The sequence below is a fragment of the Xyrauchen texanus genome, chromosome 2 (genome assembly GCF_025860055.1).
Source record: "Xyrauchen texanus isolate HMW12.3.18 chromosome 2, RBS_HiC_50CHRs, whole genome shotgun sequence".
Classification (NCBI taxonomy): Eukaryota; Metazoa; Chordata; class Actinopteri; order Cypriniformes; family Catostomidae; genus Xyrauchen; species Xyrauchen texanus.
This window is the reverse complement of record NC_068277.1, coordinates 54,341,875-54,363,268: the sequence shown is the minus strand read 5'-3', so window position 1 is coordinate 54,363,268 and position 21,394 is coordinate 54,341,875. Positions and strand designations below refer to the sequence as shown.

General features: G+C 39.7%; 1 protein-coding gene across 4 annotated transcripts in view; it reads right to left on the bottom strand.

Moving 5' to 3' along the window:
• The window catches only part of LOC127663190 (nuclear factor 1 B-type-like), a 115,278-nt gene that overhangs the window by 13,737 nt on the left and 80,147 nt on the right, over positions 1-21,394 (bottom strand). For 3 of the 4 annotated variants that reach the window (XM_052154706.1, XM_052154692.1, XM_052154713.1), the window contains exons 7-10: positions 19,208-19,342; positions 18,652-18,836; positions 15,060-15,198; positions 14,861-14,943 (exon numbers count right to left, since the gene is read on the bottom strand). In XM_052154706.1, the coding sequence (XP_052010666.1) occupies positions 14,861-14,943; positions 15,060-15,198; positions 18,652-18,836; positions 19,208-19,342 (542 nt within the window). The remainder of the gene's footprint in view (positions 1-14,860; positions 14,944-15,059; positions 15,199-18,651; positions 18,837-19,207; positions 19,343-21,394) is intronic. The other variant, XM_052154700.1, reaches the window with a different exon arrangement.

The following is a 21,394-nucleotide window of genomic DNA, read 5'->3' as shown; positions in this document are numbered from 1 at the left end:
TGGGCAGAAGTAAAGACCTGAGCATTTCTGACAAGGGCCATATTGTTATGGCCAGACAACTGGGTCAGATAATCTCTGAAACGGCAAGGCTTGTGGGGTGCTCCAAGTCAGCAGTGGTGAGTACATACTGACAGGGGTCTGAGGAGGGACAAACCACAAACCGGCAACAGGGTGTTGGGTGCCCAAGGCTCATCGATGTGTAAGGGCAACGGAGGCTATCCCGTCTGGTCCGAAACAACAGAAGGTCTACTGTGAATATTTTGATGATACAGGAGGAATGTGTCACAACACACAGTGCATCACACCCTGCTGCGTATGGGGCTGTGTAGCCACAGACCGGTCAGAGTGCCCATAATGACCCCTTTCCACTGTCAAAAGTGTCTACAATGGGCAAGTGGGTGTTGGAACTGGACCATATAGCAGTGGAAGAAGTTCGCTTGATCCGATGAGTCCCGTTTTCTTTTACATTGCGTGCACCATTTACCTGGGAATTGATAGCACCACGATGCATTATGGGAAGACTACAAGACGGTGGAGGGAGTGTGATGCTCTGGCAATGTTCTGCTGGGAAAACCTGGGTCCAACCATTCGTGTGGATGTCAATTTGACACATGCCACCTACCTAAACATTGTTGTAGACCATATACACCCCTTCATAGCAATGGTATTCCCTGACTGCAGTGGCCTCTTTAAGAAGGATAATGCATCCTGCCACACAGCACACAATGTTGTGGAATGGTTTGAGGAACATGATGAAGAGTTCAAGGTGTTGCCCTGGCCTTCAAATTCCCCAGATCTCAATCTGATTGAGTATCTGTGAGATGTGTGGTCGGACCAACAAGTCCGACCATGGCGGCTCCGCCTCGCAATTTACAGGACTTGAAGGATCTGCTGCTAATGTCTTGACCCCAGACACCACAGGACACCTTCAGGGGTCTTGTAGAGTCTATGCCTCAGGGGGTTGGTACTTTTGGTGGCACATGGAGGACCATCAGCACATTAGACAGTTGGTCATTATGTTTTGGCTCATCTGTGTATTTATAAAGAAATTGCACCCTTAAATAGCTTGAATGTAGTGAACTACTTTTTGATAATATTTTTAAGTGTAGCTAAATACTTTTTAAAAGGCAAGCTTCGCTGTATTTAAACTACTTTAACTACTTTAAACAGTACTGCATGTTATATTCTTAAATCAGGTCTCAAGAGATTACTTTGACTATTAGAAGAATATTTCCAGTTAAAAATAAACTATGTTAAGAGATGAACGTGCTCTAAAGAGTGAGTAATAGAGAAGAATGTGAGATATGTTCACACTGCTGTGTGCGGATATCCACCTCCATCAGAATTACCAACCCTGCACACCCTGTGTGTGTGTGTGTGTGTGTGTGTGTGTGTGTGTGTGTGTGTGTGTGTGTGTGTGTGTGTGTGTGTGTGTGTTCTCGAGTGACCTGAAGCCAGAAAACAATGGCAATGGGGCAAAGTGGAGGTCAGCTATCACACTGTTTTGGTAGTCCACATTCCTTCATCCTGTTTTGGTCGACCCCACATATTGAAAAAACACACACTCATACAATATTTGCTGAAAAGGTCCTCAATGTGTGTGCTGCATTTCTCCTACATTGATAAGGTTACCAGTTTTCAGAAGGGTAAGAGTGGTGATAAAGATTTATTTAATTTATAAATAAATAAATTTATTTATAAATTTATTTAAAGTGTCATATTTAGAAGAGCTTAATACCACATGGTATGTCTGTATCAAATAAATAACAGCATGACCCCAGCCGCAAACTTGAGGTCAATGGTTAGCTGCTAATTACAGGCCCAGGCTGCACATGCGTGCCATCTGTCACTAGCACAACCAGCTCATAGAGGTATACTACAGCAACTCTAGCACCTTCACAGCTGTGGGAGAGGGAGGGGGCTGTTTTAGCATGTTAGAATTAGATAAAACCAAATAAGATTGTGAACGCAGATCATGGTTCAAGGAAAGAGAGGGGAGAGAGAATAGAAACTGAAAGAGAAAGAGAAGAGTTCTTGGGGAAAGCAGCTAATGAAATGTTCCTCTCACTGGTGTTTTCACAAACACATTACACTGGGGTATCAGGCTAGACCAGGTGGTGTGCATGAATGCTCATCTGTCATTCTCCCCTGTGTGTTTTGGTTAGGAGTAAGTTGTGAATGAGCTTGATTTAACAACAGAGCCATTTTGAATTGTATACTATGAGGACATCTGTCTATCATTGGTCTGACTGGTTTTCTGTCTAGCTGATGTTTATCTAGCACTATAAATATTATACCATAAAATTAGATTAACCATGTGATATTTCAGTGACTGCACTCATTAAGATTTTCAATTCATCTTTGGGCATTCTTTACAAGATACAAGATATTGCATAAAATCATAAAATGTATCTGCTACTTTCATGCATTAATTTATTTCAATAGCCTAAACAAATAGACTTAATCTAAATTAATCTGCAGATATCTGGTTATTTTAAGATTATTGTCATTGCCCAATAACCCTTTTAACAGATTAACAGAAGTATTATCCCTCTCTTGCATCAATTTCATATATATAGATATATATATATATATATCTATATATATATACACACACACACACACACTGTTGGGTGGATTACTTCTTTACTTCTGATATGTAAACTGGTACTGATTACAAATTACACAGCTAAAAATGTAATCAGTAATCTCTTAATTACACTTTTCAGGTAGTCTTTTCTGATTACTATTGGGTTGCTTTTGGATTACTTGTTGCATGTTTTAATGAAAATCTGTGTATTGTACATAATTAAATTATGTGTATTGAGTGCCAATTTTCACTCCTTTCATTTAACATTATAAATATGAAATCAAACAGCAATATGCTATTTGTCAATCCTTAAACACTTTGATTAGGAAATATTGATAGATAATGCAATCCACATTACATGTAGTCCATTAATTTCTCAACACTCTATGTATCACTATTACATTGGCCACTCTGCTTTCTGGATATCAGTGTTGGCATTAGCCATTTAAAAACCCATATCATCAACTACTATGTATCACTGAATAAAGTTAAAATTTTGTTTACTTAATTTTGAGTAAATATTGTCTAAAATAAGTATTAATTTAATATAAGGAATCTTTGTTTGTCATCATTAACTACGTTTCTATATATGGGCTTTATATTTACCATTGGCCACCATGCACCCTTAGCACAAAAAAAAAAACTACATCAGTTGACCACTGATGCATACTGGGAAATCTTTTTCTGTTTAAAAATAAACATACTGTAAAGGCCATGGCCTCAGCTGTATTCCACAGTGTCTGCACTCTGGATGAACTGTCTTTATGGCTTATCACACAGGAAACTGTCCATTACTCTAATGGCCGCCATCCCGAAGCTGCCACTTCAGAGTCTGAGCACCATATCATACAGCGCTTTAAGATACAGCAACAACAGACAACAAGCATATTATATGAAGGACTCACGTCACAAATCACAAACAGTTACATTTCAACATCACAAGTCTATAGGTGGTTCTTGTAAATTAAGTACGATTAAAACAATTGCTATGGGACAAACAGGCGAAGTGATTATTTATGTATGGACACACCCGTTTGATTTACTGACTCCAGTATGCAGAGGCTAATGAGACGGCATAAATGTTTAGGTAATGGAGTCATTATAGTAAGGGTGTGTTTCAGCATATACGCAGACCCTTTACAAGGCATTTTAGAAGATGTTAGTTTTTAGAAGGAGAATAAAGGGTTAAGAGAGTAGAGGTAAGAATCAGCAGGTACCTGGCAATACAATATTATATTGCTATCTGTGTCTTGATATGATAGTGGCAGTGGGGGTGTGGTCAAGTATCCGTCCAGATAGAGAGAAAATTAGGGGTAAGGGCGCTTACACCTGAGCTAAATTATGCCGAACACCTTTTTCTAATTCCAGTGAGCATTGGGAGTGCAGATTAAAAGCAGCCTCATAGCTAGCAGTCGGGAGTGAGAGAGCCTGGGTCCAGAAAGTTATTATTGTGAATCTGAGGAGATTATTATTGTGAAGCCGAAGAGATGAAGTGTGGTCATTAAAATCCTTACCTGTGAGTGGAGCAACTGCCTCCCTTGTCCTCCTTCTCGACCACCCTCACACTGGTGCCGAAACCTAGGAAACCAAAGTTGGAAGTACGCCCCATGGAGCCCTCCAACCAGTTGGCCGTAGTCCTCCAGTCCCTTGCCAGCCTACATCAAACTCACTAACAAACCCTGCTTGAGCTGCGCCAAGAACAAGACCGCCGGTTCTTTGAGATTCTGTGAGCACAAGCAGAGGACCGGCACGCGATCCGGAGACTCCTCAGACAGGAGAGAGCCCTGGCCGTGACCCGGACAGCCACAGCTCTCTGCCCCCACTCACAATCTGAAAGATGGGGGTGGAAGACGACCCAGAGGCCTTTCTCGATCTTTTTGTCTGAACTGCGGAGATCTGGGGCTGGCTGCGTGACCAGTGGGTGGCCAGACTCATTCCGTTGCTGTCCGGGGAAGCGCAGCTAACCTCCTGGCTTATGAGGATCTAAAGAAGACCATTCTGCAACGGGTTGGCCACAGTCCAGAGCAGTACCACCAGCTCTTAAGAACCCTAAAGCTGAAGAGGACCAGCCACCTGTTTGCGTTCTCCCAACGGCTCCGAGACACGTGAAGAACGACACGCTGGTGTCAGGAGCACAACCTCTCCCTCAACATCAGTAAAACCAAGAAGCTTGTAGTGGACTTCAGGAAGAAAGACAGAGAACACAGCCCCATCACCATCAATGGAGCACCGGTAGAGAGAGTCAGCAGTTTCAAGTTCCTCGGTGTCCACATTACTGAGGAACTCGCATGGTCCGTCCACACTGAGGCCATTGTGAAGAAGGCTCACCAGCGCCTCTTCTTCCTAAAACGGCTGAGGAAGTTTGGAATGAACCACCACATCCTCACACGGTTCTACACCAGTACTGTAGAGAGCATCCTGACTGGCTGCATCACCGCCTGGTACAGCATTAGCACCGCCCACAACCGCAAAGCCCTGCAAAGGGTGGTGCGAACTGCCAGACACATCATCAGAGGTGAGCTTCCCTCCCTCCAGGGCATATATAACAGGCGGTGTGTGAGGATCATCAGAGACTCCAGCCACCCGTGTCATGGGCTGCTCTCACTGCTACCATCAGGCCCGCCTCACAGCATTAGGACCCGCACCAGCCGACTAGATGACAGCTTCTTCCCACAAGCAATCAGACTTTTGAACACTTGAACTCTCACGATCAATAATTAGCACTGCACTTTATTAATCTTATATCTCACACTGGACTGTCATAATTATATTCTCCACAATACAACTACTGTATATATATTTTTGATATAGTCTTTTTTTTATTTATTGTATGTGTATTATATAATGTGTGTATTGTTTACTGTACCTTGTATATTATTATTGTGATGTGTAAGTATGTGTACATTTGATATGTAAATTGTGTTGTGTATATATGTTGTTTATTGTAATTGGTATATGTCTCGTCACTGTCGTGATTGCTATGTTGCTCGGAACTGCACACAAGACTTTCACGTACTGTTGCATTTGTGTACATGGTAGTGTGCAGTGACTCGCGACATCGAGGGAGTGGTTGACCTGGACCCACTGGAGGAAGCAGTCTAACTGCCGGAGGACCATATGGACGCGTACTCAAGGGCGGAAGAGCCCCACTCTCTCCCCCCTCCCCCTATGTGCTCCCCCTCCCTCTCACCCTGCTCTCTCCCCAGAGCCAGTTCCTGCCCTGCGTAGGAGAGGAGCTCTGTGGTGGGCACACACCCTTGCCTCTACAGTGCCCCGCCACTCTACCCCTCAGGTGGAAGTGTCCGCCGATGGCCCACGGGACTAAGTTCTGGGGACGAATTGTCCTGAATTTGGAAATAATTAAAGGGAATATGTGCGAATGGGTCCTGCATAAAAGCAGTGAGATGTGAAGTGTGCGATGGTTTGTCGGGGGAGGCGGAGCCGGGGCTGTCTTCGTCAGCTCCACTTCAAGATGACATGGGGGGGAGAGGCTGCAGCCCCTCCCATCCTCTGGGGATTTCCCTTTGGAGTAGTCGCAAGACGAAACCCTCAAGCATGCCTTCGACCAAGTGAGAGTGATTGATGGTCAACAACTCCCACTGACCGTCGCACTTTCATGTCCCTATTTTTAGATTATAAACGAGCGGTTATATAGAGTGATGCAGGATGCTAAAACAAAATAAGATACAACCAAGCTCTTAATACTGCGGAGCCGCCATGAAATGGTATTCCAGGAAGCTCACTATAATCCGATGGCAGGTCACCTAGGGGAAAGAAAGACACTGAACCGCTTAATAACCCATTTTATTGGCCAGGCATTGGCGGCGATGTCCGCAGGTGGTGTGCGGCATGCCGTGAATGTCAGCTGGTGAATCCACCGGCCACCCGAGAAATGCTGTTGCGCCCCCTTCTACTGATCGAGGTCCCCTTGGAGAGAATTGGCATAGACCTCGTCGGGCCATTAGAGTAGACATCATGCGGACATCGCTTTGTATTAGTCCTAGTGGATTATGCAATGCGATATCCGGAAGCAGTACATTTGCGCAACATCTTAGCACGCAATGTTGCAGAGGCACTCTTAAAAATAATCTCTAGGGTGGGGATTCCGAAAGAAATACTTACCGGTCAGGGCACAACTTTTATGTCACCAAATGCTGTACAAATGATTGGGCATTAAGTCAATCCGCACCAGCATTTACCATCCACAAACAGAGGGCCTGGTCGAGCGATTTAATAAAACATTTAAGAACATGATTCATAAATTCGTGCACAGGGATGCCAGAAATTGGGATAAATGGCTCGACCCCCTGTTATTTGCAGTACGAGAGGTCCCGCAAGCCTCCACAGCATTTTCCCTATTCGAGCTGCTGTATGGGCGGCGCACTCACAGGGTGCTTGACGTCATCCACGAAGCTTGGGAGGAGGGACCTTCAGATAGCAAACATTTTATCCAGTACGTTCTTGATCTTAGAGCAAAACTCCACACCTTGGAGCAATTAACACAGGAGAATTTGCTCCAAGCTCGAGAACGACAGAGCTGACTGTATAACAGGCGAACTAGGCTGCGTGAATTTGCACCGGGAGATAAGGTACTCATATTACTCCCCACATCGAGTTCCAAATTTCTCACCAAGTAGCAAGGACACTTTGAGGTCACACCATGAGTGGGGGATCTCGATTATGAGGTAAAGCGAACTGATAGAGGGGGTGCACGTCAATTATATCACCTCAACCTTCTGAAATTGTGGAGGGAGGCGGTCCTTGTGATGTTGGCTATGGTAGTTCCGGAGAGGGTGGAGCTCAGGCCGGAGGTGAATAAAAAACCTAATCATAACACTCCAGTCATGTACGGAGACCACCTCTCACCATACCAGCTCGCAGGGGTTGCCAAGTTGCAAAAATAATTTGCAGACCTGTTCTTCCCTCTACCGTGTCATATGAACCTCATCCAGCACCATATCGAGACAAAACCGGGAGTGGTGGTATGTAGCCGTCCCTATCGCTTACCCAAACACAAAAGAAAATAGTTTGGGAGGAATTGGATGCAATGCTCGATATGGGTTGTGCTAGTTCCCAAGAGTGACGGGTCTGTACGGTTCTGTGTGGATTATACAAAAATTAACATGGTTTCTAAATTTAATGCATGCCCGATTCTACATTGGATTTGACAAAGGTTTATTGGCAGATCCCCTTGATACCAATCCCCTTCTCCATGCCGTTTGGATTACACCAATTTGTGACACTTCCATTCGGTTTCTTTGGTCTACGTTTCAGCGTCTCATGGACCGTATCCTCTGGCCGCATTCGGCTTTTGCTGCTGCCTATCTAGATGACATCATCATTTATAGCAATGATTGGCAGCGACATATGCTAGATCTGAGGGCAGTTCTGAGATCGCTGCGACGGGCGGGCTTACAGCAAACCCCAAGAAGTGCCAACAGGCGTTCACGCAGGTTAAAGCCACACATTTGTGGGGGGCTGCTTTTGCATGCACCTGAATTCTCTCTCCCTTTTGTATTGCATACGGATGCTTCAGACAGTGGTCCGGGGGCTGTACTCTCGCAGGTGGTGGGGGGAAGGAGTGCCTGGTGCTGTACATCAGCCGTAAGGTCTCCTTAAGGGAGACAAAGTACAGCACCATGGAGAAGGAGTGTCTGGCCGTCAAGTGGGCAGCCCTCACTCTCTGGTACTATCTGCTGGGACGGGCCTTCACCCTGCACTTGGATCACGCCACACTCCAATGGTTCCACCGAATGAAGGATACCAACGCGCGGATCACCCTGTGTAACTGGCTCTCCAGTCTTTTAAATTCATGGTGATTCACAGACCAGGGCCCAGATGGCTGTCGCTGACTTCCTTTCCAGAAATGGGGGGGGGGTAGGCAGGCCGGATGGGCCCCGGCCTTAGTCGAGCGGTGGGGGTATGTGGCAGCAGGGGCATGGCCAAGCGCCCATCCGGAGAGAGAGAAAACTGTAAGGGCGCTTACACCTGAGGTAAAGTATGCCTAACACCTGTTTCTAATTTCAGTGAGCATGGAGAGAGCGGCATAAAAGCAGCCACATAACCAGCAGATGGGAGTGAGAGTGAGAGGGTCCAGAAAGTTATTATTATTGTGAAGCTGAAGAGATTATTATTGTGAAGCCGAAGAGTTTATTATTGTGAAGCCGAAGAGATTATTGTGTGATGCTATGAGCACTGAAGTGTGGTCATTAGAATCCTTACCTGTGAGTGGAGCAACCTGCCTCCCGTGTCCTCCTTATCGACCACCCTCACAACGATAATATTGCAATTCTTTTTGTTTACTATGACACTTGGAAAGCCACTGTGGCTCTTTTGATCAATGTAATAAATTATTTGCAGTGAAGTGCAGGCAGACAAAATGCTCTCATGAACCTTATGTTTAATCACAATCGGCGGCAGAGGCCTAATATCTGGAAAAGTTGTCAGGCAGTTCTGGAAGGTTATTGTAGCCAACCGTTTTGATGACAGGCTTTGGCTCTGGCATTTCAGAATGACCAGAGCAACATTTGAGATACTATGTAATAATACTGGTCCACTGGTTAGATGAGTATTTAGTGAATAATTCAGTCACATAACTTGAGGCAAAGTAACAGTAAATCTGTTTCGATCGTAGATTATGTACGTCTTCTTTTCGAATAAGTGCCTCAACCTCAAACAAGCAAATAAAAGTAAAAAATTGACAAATAATTTGTATAAAAATCTGTGGATAGAAAACCAGCAATTGAGAAATTATATTGTGAACTTTTACTCCCTTGTTTCTCTTTTGGTGCTTTGTAAAACACGTGCTGAAATTCCTGCTTTAGTGCATCGTAGAGCATAATACAAAGAAATAGCATTCCTCCAGTGTTTTTATCATTACATGAAAATCCTTGAAGTCAAGCTGTGCAGACGATCTGTACAGACAAATGGAAGTAATAGATTTGTACACTGTAAAGCCTAATGCTCAAAATAATTAACTGTTTTGAGAAGGGAAAAATGGAATCAAACAAATGATTTATTAATATTTATTTAGTATTTAAAACTGTGTTTCTTTTTAGTTCACGAAACTGACACCTTTTAACTAACATTAAATGTTTTATTGTTTTGAGTTTAATGTTGTAAATTTCCAGGAACTTAAATTTAACTGAAATTGGGCAGTGTATTTCTAATTCCAAGCATGCTTTGCATGGCCCTTAACAGGGAGAGTAAATGTTATAATAAAGTGCTATATAATGTGTCTCTGTGCAAAATGAATGTAAGGGGGGACTTGTTAGTGTTTAATGTTTTTTGTGTTATTAAGAAGAGTTTCTGATATTTTGGAGATTTGAGGGTTACCATTTTGGTGAATAGTGGAGCTTGAGCTTAAGTTGAGGACAGGTACAAGTTAAAAAATTATCTATTTTGCTTTACTCATTGAGCAATGGCTATGCTAATCAAAGCATATTCTAGCTAGTACTAGCTAGGTTTTCTCTACAAGTATTAATATGCATTTGTAGTACAAAACTAAAATCTGAAAGTCCTATTAACTTAAACTTGTGAGTTTATTAGCTTGAAAATGTATGTAACTTATTGTCTGTGTGAGTTGTGTGAGTTATTAGGGTTTACAGTGTCCTCTTACAGTAGCTCGTTCTGAGTTAGCATTTTGGTTGAATAAAAATAACATTGTCCGTTGAACTAATACCACTGTATGATTTGTCTTACAGTGAATCTCTTTTTCACTGATCATATTAATGTAAGACATTTGACCAAAATGCTGATTCTTGGCATCAGAATATCAATACAGTTTTTTTATGGAGGACTAAACATCCAAAAATAATAAATAAATAAATGTAATAATAAGAAAATAAATAAAGGATAAATGTCTTGATAAAACAAATATAATTAGTTTTTAATGAAAGTTATTCCTGAATTTATTTTTGTATGACATTTTTTTCCTTTATTTATTATTTTCTCTTTGTATTTATTATTTTATCTTTTTATTTTTAATTCTTTAAAAAAAATTTATTCTTTCATTTGTTTTTGTTATTTTATTATTTATTTATGCATTCATTTATTTTTAAATGTATTTATTTCCACATGTATTTATTTCTATATTTAAATATTCCCACATGTATTTAATTTTGTATTTATTCTTACATTTCTGTCTCTTGTATGATATTGATGTGTGCGGGTCCTGCTTACCATTGGCTTATTATAGATTGAAGCGTATGCTCGATTACTCTTGACTTGTTTTGATGTGACGTTAGGTCATCGCCATATCGCGTGTAAACTATAGCTATTTGTGGGGCTATAAACATAAGAGCTTCAGTCAAGCCAAGATTTATTGGTTATACTACAATCACAAAATAATTGGGGAGCTGTTTCTTCAACAAAAACACAAAATGAGCAAGTTTCATAAATGATATGATTTAACCTTGTCCTTTTCTCTTTTTTCTGTGTATATAACTTCATATTTTGATGTCTGCAGATCCATAATATTGTTTTCTGTTGTTATGATTGTTCATTGTAAAAGATACGACTATGCTTCATTTCCCTGATCGTTTATGCATGTATATAAATCTATAGCTGACGCTTCACATATATCTAGAGAGTTGCGCGACATGCTAATGAAGTGGATAATCACGCATCAAATAACTGTTTCATTTAGATTGGAGGTGCTTATTGATGTTTTAGGAGAGCTGTATGCCGGTATGAATGTAGAAGCACATCCTGGGTTGTTAAACTCTCTGCAAAACGTTTCCCTGCATATTCTAGGGTCAGGGCGTGCTGGGGTGGGATGTCCATCTGCTTCCGATAAGTACTATTGAGCTCTCGACCAATGATGCACTGGAGCTCCGCAAGGACCGCCTCCCTCATTTACATGTTGCACACAGAAAAGTACAAATAAATACATGTATAAATAAATAAATATATATGGGAATATATAAATATGGAAATAAATATATGTGGGAATAAATATAAAAAATAAATTAACACATAAATAAAAAAATATGCAAAATAAATGAATAAATAATTAAAAGCTAAAAAGAATAAAAATAAAGTTAAAAATAAATATAGAAAATAATAAAGGAATAAAGTCATACAATAATAAATTCAGGAATACATTTAATTAAAAACTAATTATATTAGTTTTATCAAGACATTTATTCCTTTATTTATTTTTGTATTATTACATTTATTCATTTATTATTTATGCATGTTTAGTCCTCCATATTTTTTGAGGTAAATTTCTTTTACAAAATATACAAATTATAAAAAACTTCCCCCAACTTCTAATAGAGAGTAAGTGAAAAAATAAAGAAGTAAACAGAAAATGAGCTATGAGAGGTACAGAAAGATGAAAGCAGCATGGATTTGAGTGGAGAAAGAGAATGAACGGAGGCATTAAGAGTAAGAAAGAGCCCCACCGAGTGTCTGGAGCGTTCTCAGTTTCCTGATGGCTCGGCTGAGCTGGAGGAAGATCCCTGTCCCACGGCATGCTGGGAAAGAAGTGCTACGGGTCTGTAAGGTGATGCCACGAAGACGGCTGTAATCCATACACCCCACGTGTCACACCGCACGCATTGACAAAAGCCCAGAAGGGGAACATGGGTGTCAATACATCTCATAATATCCTATGATAAATCACCAAGAATAAAGGCTAGAATGTATGAGAGACGTCATTTACTCAACGAAAGCGCTGGCTCAATAGCCACAGGTTAACGTGGGTCAGGCATTGCTTTACAAATCTTACTTTAGAGGACAAACAAAAGCTCTGGCTCATATAAACATGATGGATGGTTGATATATCATCCTGTCTTCATCTGATCCTTCTCCCAACTACAGCTAAGACAAAAGGCATTAAGCAAACGGGTTGATATAAGAGACTACAGCAGCTGCGGTGCCTGCATGTGATACCTACTTATAATGAACATCCACCCGTCTATCCGTGGACTCATTCATCAAGCTCACGCACTGAATCACTCTATGCATCCATTGATCTCTCGCTTTTATCAATATATCAATTCCTTCATTAAATCTGATCATCAATTCATTCATCTATCATCCCCTTAGGTACCTTCATAAAATAATTCTTAATGAAGAATGTAGTTTTTTAAATAAGGCGGACTGAAGCACTGTCCCTGATGGTGAGCTATAAATTTATTTTGGCCCCATCTAACTATGCCAAACCAGAGAGCAATAAAAGCAAAGCTTGCCATAACTCTAACTCAGGAGCAGGGCATGAAAAAAACACTAATTATGATGTTGCCACGTGCAGATGAATTCAATTAGAGGAGGGTGGAAAATACTGGCCTCAGACCAGTCCTTTCATGCTGCAGAGGCCCGTCACCTCACACACTCACACACACATGACTATTTCTCTTTTTACAATACTGAGATTTTTTGCCAAAATGAGAACATTTAGCTAAATAACTTATAAGCCTGCCTCTACATAAACCACATCACTCACGTTAACAACTGCATTTTGCTCTACATCATTTTGTCCATTTGAAGGCAATGCTAGCTATTTAACACTGTAAGACAAGATATATTTTAAGCTGGAATGGGTCTCAAGGGAGGCGACTGCAATAAAAATTCAAGTCCAAGAAACATCCCCTGCTCTAAATGAATCCATCAATTCCATTCTAAGAGGAAAATACTCCTAGAAAAAGTCAGTCTGTCATAAAACTGAATTAAATTAGACTATTTAAAACTACTTTACACTGATTAAGCATTATGTACTAAGTGTGTCTTCAGTATGTCTAGTTAAGTCTGTCATTTCTAAAGTGTCCCCAAAAAGTATTTTAACACTTAAAAATGTTAGAATGTCATTGCATTAAATTCCAGGTGGCATTTATTTAAAAAAAAATAAAACTATATGTATTTGGACAAATACATGGACTTTTTGGTTGTAAACATTAGTGGCACATGGCAATAGTTAATGTGAGGGGAACTGACTTCATACATCCATAAAAATGTCACCTTGAGATCACTTGGTTAAAAGTGCAAACATGACTCAAAAAATAGAAGTTATAATTGAGAAACACTAGCATCATATGCTTGCAGATGCTTTTTGGTTGAATATTCTCTTAACTAAAGCAATATAATTCGAACATTAAAGGAATATTCCAGGTTCAATACAAGTTAAGCTCATTCGACAGTATTTGTGGCATAATGTTGATTACCACAAAAAATATTTGGACTCTTCTGTACTTTAATTTAAAAAAGGCTCAAATTGAAGTTACAGTGAGGCACTTACAATAGAAGTGAATGGGGCCAAATTTTGGAGGGGTTAAATGCAGAAAGATGAAGCTTATAATTTTATAAAAGCACTTCCATTTATTCTTCTGTTAAAACTCATTTATTATTAGAACAGTACATTTTAAATCGTCGCTTTTACAGTCATGTTATCGCACTAAAATCATGTTAACACAAATATTTTTATGACTTGTGGCTATACTTTTGAAACCGTGCATATTTTAACATTTACAAATTGGCTCCATACTCTTCCATTGTAAGTGCCTCACTAGAACCCACATTTTCGCTTTTTTTTTTTAAAGAAAAGGAGAGGCAAGTCAAAATAAATGTTTGTGGTAATCAATATTATACATAAATGCTGTTGATTGAGCTTAACTTGTATTGAACTCAGAATATGACTTAAAATCTGTCTTAAGTATCCAAATATATCTTGGAGTCACTGTATTTATTGGGGGTACTTAAATAAAAATTTAAGATCTAAGATTAGATTAGTCTAGGTTAGTCTAAGATCATTTCTGAGAATTTGAATTCTGTGTTTGTGTATTTATGGAAACCAATGGCTTCTTCATAATGGTGACAAACCCACACTTGCAAAAACCATGAACATCTAAAAAAACCTGTCCTTGGTTACAGAGCAAGTTGAAAGAGGTTTTCAATAAAGTGAGCTATTTTGCTAGGAATGCCTGTGCCATTAAATGCTTAGTAATGAATCCAATCTTCTACGCAGCGTCCGAGCCTATATGTTGTTTGTGCTCTGTAAGTGCATTTGATTAACAAATGACGACAGAAAACAAAAACAACTTTCAGACAGCAGGAGTTTGCTCCTGGTTTTGCAATTCAAAATTAGCTTTGATGCTCATCAATGGAGCCTCAAAAGTATCTAGAATTCATGACCATATTATTTGATGTACCTGTCTGACAGCTCTTACACCTGTTGGGAATACAGAACAGCTGGATGGGGATATAAGAAAGAACAGGGGAAGGGAAAAGGGGAAGAGAGGAAGAAAGAGACAGGTAAAGGGCATGTCTCACCTGTTGCTGGTGAAGGAAGGCTGGGTCTCTGGGGCTCAGTCCCACAAAACGGTTGGCAGTAGGGGTGCCTGGAGCTGAATAACCTACAATACCGCACACATTCAATCAGTATATTTTACAGAGTATTGTGTATGCAATGTATTAAAATATATGAATACAGCAGGTGTTTATGTAGGTAACACCGGTGAGTGTAACTCACCTTCTGAGGATGTGGTGATTGGCTTGGTGTCAGCCATGGAGAGAGACACTGGTCTGACCGTGCCATGGTGGGGCGAGGGGGCCAGCACTGGTGTGAAGTGACCAGGAACTTTCCCCAGTACCTGACCACTGCTGTTTGGCTGTGGCATGGATAAAAATCATACAAAAAGATGATTTCATACCAGGCCTCATGGTTGAAAGACTAACTGTATTAAACTGTTCCATGAAGTCGAAATTTAAGTTCAAAATATTACTTTTAAAAAAATGTACTTAAAAAAACTTGAGGGGTTAAACTATTGTGAATTTTGTTTGTAGTGGTGTCTACAATTGTTTGCCCAATCAAATGCTCTCTAGAATTACAATGTCTCCCCCTACCACATTACAATTACCACCTGCTGCTAATTAACAACATCAAGATGCAAGGCTGTGATGTAAACATAGGGTTATTGGCTATAAAATAATACAAGCACTTGTTCATGTACAACTTCATGTTTCAAGAGGAAATACATTACACAGGAAAGAAAATTGCATTGGTCAAGATCTCAATTCATGGGGTCTTTTGGGCTATGAATAAACATATGGGGGGTACTCTCAAATGTAGGTAGATTTACACACTCTTTTGATGTTCACCCATCTTCTTTTAGCATTAAAGCTAGACAGCTGACAGCTTCAAAAACCAGAAAACGAGGGGGTTGACAGACAGAGAGAGAGAGAGAAAGAGCAAGAGCCAGCATCTACCTCCTTCCACTCCTGACTGCAGGAGACAGACTCTACAGAATTCACATAGCGGGCCCTAAGTTCAAAACTCAAACAGGCCTTTATGAAAGAGAATGGTGTCCATGGGGTTCCCCAATGTGAATAGAATTTTTAATTAGGGTGTAATATAATCTTCGTTAAAGCAAGCATAAAAACATCCTGGCTCTCATCCACCCGATTATAGGCCCCGTGTTATTTGCAGAGTGATCTTCCCCCACCAAGCTCGGGACCCCAGCAACGGCAAATATTTATGGCCATTATCGTTCCCTGTGGTTTCTCCCGAGTAACAGTTCCAGCACACCATGCCTCTTCCAGTCTATAAGCCCATTGTTTACCGTGTGAGCGGCAGGGGAATAAATCTCACTGTAAGGGTTGTATCGCGACCCTTGCTTCCATAACACTGAGAGGCAAGAAATCCCTCAGACAATTAACACCATGTTTCCCAATGTGTCAAATCACATTGACAATTCATGTTGCTGCATTCTTCGTCTGTACTAGTTCTTAGCTGCACAATGCATTTGCCTACAACAGAATTATTTTTGCCCTCTCAAGATTGAATTTTGAATCGAGTTACTGGATTTTGCTCTTAAGAGAAAATTTGGTTCCCTTAGTAATACAAATGAAGGTCATCTATAATTTAGGCTACTTCCTGGAGTTAGTCAAGATAAAAGAAATGGGATTGGTTTGTTGTGCTTATATCATAACCAAATCGAATCTCATAACTCATAACATAATCAATCACCAATAAATAAAAAACTGTTATATTGAGGCACTTATAATGGAAGTGAATGGGGCCAATCCATAAACATTAAAATACTCACTGTTTCAAACCTATAGCCACAAGACAAACAATATGTGTGTTAACAAGATTTCAGTGTTATACAATCACCAACTAACCTTTTCTGTTTAAAGTTATAGCCAATTTTACAACTTTGTTGCCATGAGGCATTAATGTCAACAAACCCTAAAAAAAAATATTTAAACCACTTTATAGCTCAAATAATAGATTTGTTTTAACAGAAGAATTATCGTAAGTGCTTTTTTAATTTTATAATCTTCACATTTCTGCATTTCAACCATCCAAAAATTAGCCCCCATTCACTTCCATTGTAACCATGATTTTTGCTTTTTTAAAGAAAAGGAGGGACAAGTTGAAATAATTTTTGTGGTAATCAACATTATGCCACAAATGCTGTTGTTTGAGCTAATCTTGTATTCAACCTGGAATATTCCCACAAGATCACCCAAAATGAAAGTGGAAATTTCCCCTTACAAAATGTTTGGAGAGTCTTGCCCTATTTAAGTGATTTTGTTGTACTAATTAAGATGAGTGGGACAGTCTGGGTTGCTTGGCAGTGTTCTAGAGTTCTCTTAAACACAGCCTCACCGAAAGCCCCATCCATCACATGCTGAGGAGAAGGAGTCAGCTTCCATGACCACAGCATAGTCAAACTACTGACCATGTTTTACTTTCTTAAATTAACATTAAATCATGTTTTATAAGCTTAATTTATTCTTAAATAAAGACATGATTGCCTATATAATAGTATTAAATAATATAATGGCACAATAAATACAAATTCCCCAAAATTTCTCTTACTCTAGTAAAATGTATGCAGAAACAGAGGTTTTCATAGAGTTGGATCAACATTGAGCACATATGTGTTTGTGTTTATGCGTAGTGGCTGGCCTGGTTGAAGTGTTTATTGACTCCCTTTTGTTGTTGCATTTTCCTCCTCTCTATTTTCGTTCCCCTTCGCTTCATTTACGCCGCTGCCAGTAAACAGAGCTGGCGCAGCGATGGAGAGGCCGTTGTTTTGCCCTGTGCTCTGCTCTGAGCTGATTTAAACAAGGTGCCGACAGTGCAAACCACTAATGATTTTGTGTTCGTTAGCTAAACTGGGTCAATTACCATGCCGAAACAATGTGGCCTGTTAATCAAACTTGAGCTTGATGCAGTGGGAACAACCAAAGACATGAAGATAGACAGAGAGTGAGAGGTAGAGATAGAAAGCAAAGGAATAGGATACACACAAAGTTGCGCTAAAGCACATTTGTGTTTATAGAATGTGTTGTTACAATGAGACTCTCATTAGTTTTACGGGGTAGAGCAGCTTTAGCTCATTGTATGGTTAACATATGTGACAACATGGTGATTTTGCTTGGACAATTTGCAGCTGCTACGCACTACACACACTATGCATGTTATTTCAAGTATGTTATATAAGAGTAACAGCTTGTGCCACATTTGTGTGTGCATGTACATTGGGAATAAAATGTCTGAAAATCTGGGAATCAAAATCTAATTAAAATTTGGAAATAAACTTAAAAGTTTTAAGATTTAGAAAAATGCAAAACAAAGAAACACTTTGTGATACAGACCATGTTAACTCAATTTTGGTTAGTTTTTTAAATGGCCAGTAATATTCTAATATTTCAGAATATTATGCTTTGCACAAAATTGTGGAGTTCCTACTTGAGTGCATACTGTCATTAAAGCCAACATGTTATTGTTATGCTGACAATAACATTTCTATTAATAAAAAAAAAAACTGTATCAAAAGAGAAAAATGCAAAATAGAAGCATTTTCACAAGTGGACTCTTTTGAACCACACCGAATGTGCGTGTCTCAGGAAAGGGACTATTTTAATTACTTTTGAGACGTTAAACTAACAGCCTGTTTCAACAACTAGAATCAATGAAATATTATGGACAATGCATGCGCAGTTGCTCGAATTAAAGGCTTTGTTCCAGTAGAGATAAAAACTGTAGTAATTCTGTATGATTGTGTTGGGTTTAGGGTTGGTTAGGGTTAGGGTTATTAAGCCACACTCACCTGGCCGCTCTGTGGGCTGGACGGGTCGTAAGACTGCATGTAGTTCTTGAGGGTCTCGGGTGGGTTCAGGTGCGGAGGGTAACGGATGGCGCCATGAGAGATGTAGGGCGAGGGTGCCGGGGGAAGGATGGCAGGGGCCGAGAACTGCAGTGGAGAGTGTGGAGGTGGACTCCTGGTGGAGATTACTGCACAAAAACAGAGAGCACATTACTAATAGATTTTAATTTGAAAATATTCTAAACCCAATGCAATTCGATCAAATGGTTCTCATGGGTTGTTATCACTTTTTAGGTGTTTGTTTTGAAATATGCAAAACCTTTTTCGCACCTTTAGACCAAAGAATTTCCATGACTTTTTAAGATTATATTAATTCCCATGACTTTTCCAGGCCTGGAAATCACATTATTAATTTTCCCTGACATTTCTACATTTTCCATGACCGTGGAAACCCTGAATATGTCACAAATTTTCCACAAAACCTTCCATTTATAAGCATTCAGAATGTTGAATGGTTGCTTAGAACTGGAAGAGACTGAATAGTGTTTTCAAGTCATACCGCTATGGCCAACAGTAGTCAGTCCTGGGTGGTGGTGCTGGGAGAAGGTGCTGAGCCGAGGTGAAGAGTCCTGTGGAGATGTGGGGCTGAATAATGGCTTCTCTGGCTTCTTCATGGTGGGAGAGGACATGTCTGCTGAAAAAACAAGAAGAGAAATAGACAGGGGAGGTCAGAAAACAGATTTAGGACTAAGTTCTTGTATACAAATTTACAGTATAGGTCATTAACATAGCGGTAAATTAGTATATTTGGGCCAGTAGTTCAGATTTGTACTTGCTCTATCAATATTTTTACTGGTTCCACCACACAACAATAATGAAAAATGAGAATCATTGGTTTAAATCATTGGTATTTAGAATAAAGTTACATTCAAAAAATCATCTTGATTACTCAAGAGATTACTTTGAATTTTATTGTCATTTGTTTAATTTAATATTTAATCCTGTCAGATGGAAAACATTTCTACATGTAAATTATGTGATCCAAAGTGCATTTGAACAGCAGTGAAACACTTTCTTATGATGTGTTACATTCAAGCAGACAGAGAAGTACATTTGAAGTAAGTTTGGAGCAGAAGAAATAGAAATAAACCTTGTTTAAATTGTAAATTCTAGCCATTTTACATGCACATGTTACCAGACACGAACATATTTATTATCAAGAAAATTCACGTTGGATCATAATGTTTTTTTCTTTGCAATTCTTCCCATAAGGCCTGCACCCCTGACTCTTCTCTTTACTGTTGTACATGAAACTGATGTTGAGTGGGTAGAATTCAATGAAGCTGAAATATCACACTGAAAATAATTTCTTGACTATATTTGTGATCAGTTGAATGCCACTTTGGTGAATTAAAGTACCAATTTCCTTCCAAAACAGCTAAATTGTACATTATTCCAAACTTTTTGCCACCAGTGTAAGTAGGCAATGCACATGAACATTGTCAAAGAGCATAAGACATAGTGACAACATCACTGAACAGAAACTCTTTCACAATGCCCATCCTTATCATTGAGCCCTGTAATGTCAAAGAAAGTAGAGCCAACAACATACGGACAAGCATTTTTACATGTCTTGTTTTGCTTTCGCTCCTTCTCGCTCGCTGTCTAAAATGCAGTGTATCATCTATCTACAGTAGTTTGATTGTGTAAGGAAAACATTAACTTCACATCAACTTCCAACAAGAGAAAAAAAAAAGCACATGTTCATCTGTTTCACCAGCAGACATGGAGGAGACACGGCACTTGGCCTGTGTGTCTCTGGCGCTCCTCCCTGACAATCGTAGATGAGATGAGAAAACTGAAAAGGGAGGCAGATGCAATGAAATTGGAACAGTGAAATGAGGAAAAGTCGGGGAGGGGAAAATATAGAACTGTAAGCCAATGACATATCAGCAAGCACTTCTCAATAAGTATAGCCTGTATTGTGATTATTGTGTGTTTGGTGTACATACATCTATGTATATTTAACTTCATAAATGCTGCATCTTTCTTTCTTCCTCTCGTTCTTTGTGTTGTGATTGCAGGAAAAGGTAAGTGATCATGACTTAGAGTACAAAGGTTTTGGAATGTAGGTGTGTGTGTGTGTGTGCGTGTGTGAGTGTTTGTGCGTGTATGTGTGTTTGGACGTACTTAACTACACTTTGGTGACAAAATTGTTCCTAAAAGTGATTAAACCTGAATACTTTTTTTTCTACCTTTGGGGACATTCAAGCATGTCTTCATTTGGAAAAAAACGATTCATTAAAAGAAAGTAAATAATACCTAAATGTTCCCTTTACACAGCAAATGATGACCAATGAAACTAAACACACCTTGTCTAATTTTTATGTCTACAAGCATAAATGTCAAAAACTAACTAAGTTTTCAAGGAAAATAACTAGTATTACATAACTGTATATAGGTCATGTAATCTTTTCATGTACATATTCGACAGATAAACCTTATGAATGCAGAACAAGGGGTTTAACAGAGCGACCTCTGTCGACACAATGCAGGCTTTGTACTTATGATTATATAACATGAAATTTTGTTTTCCTCAACCAAATTTTGACTGCACTTTTTTTCTCCAAACATGTCAGAATTTAGCTTATGGCTTTTGAATAATATTTTGTCACCACACCTGTTGCAACAGAACATGGAACATTTTTCCAAAAAAAAATAAGCCATTAGGAAGGAGGCCAGATTG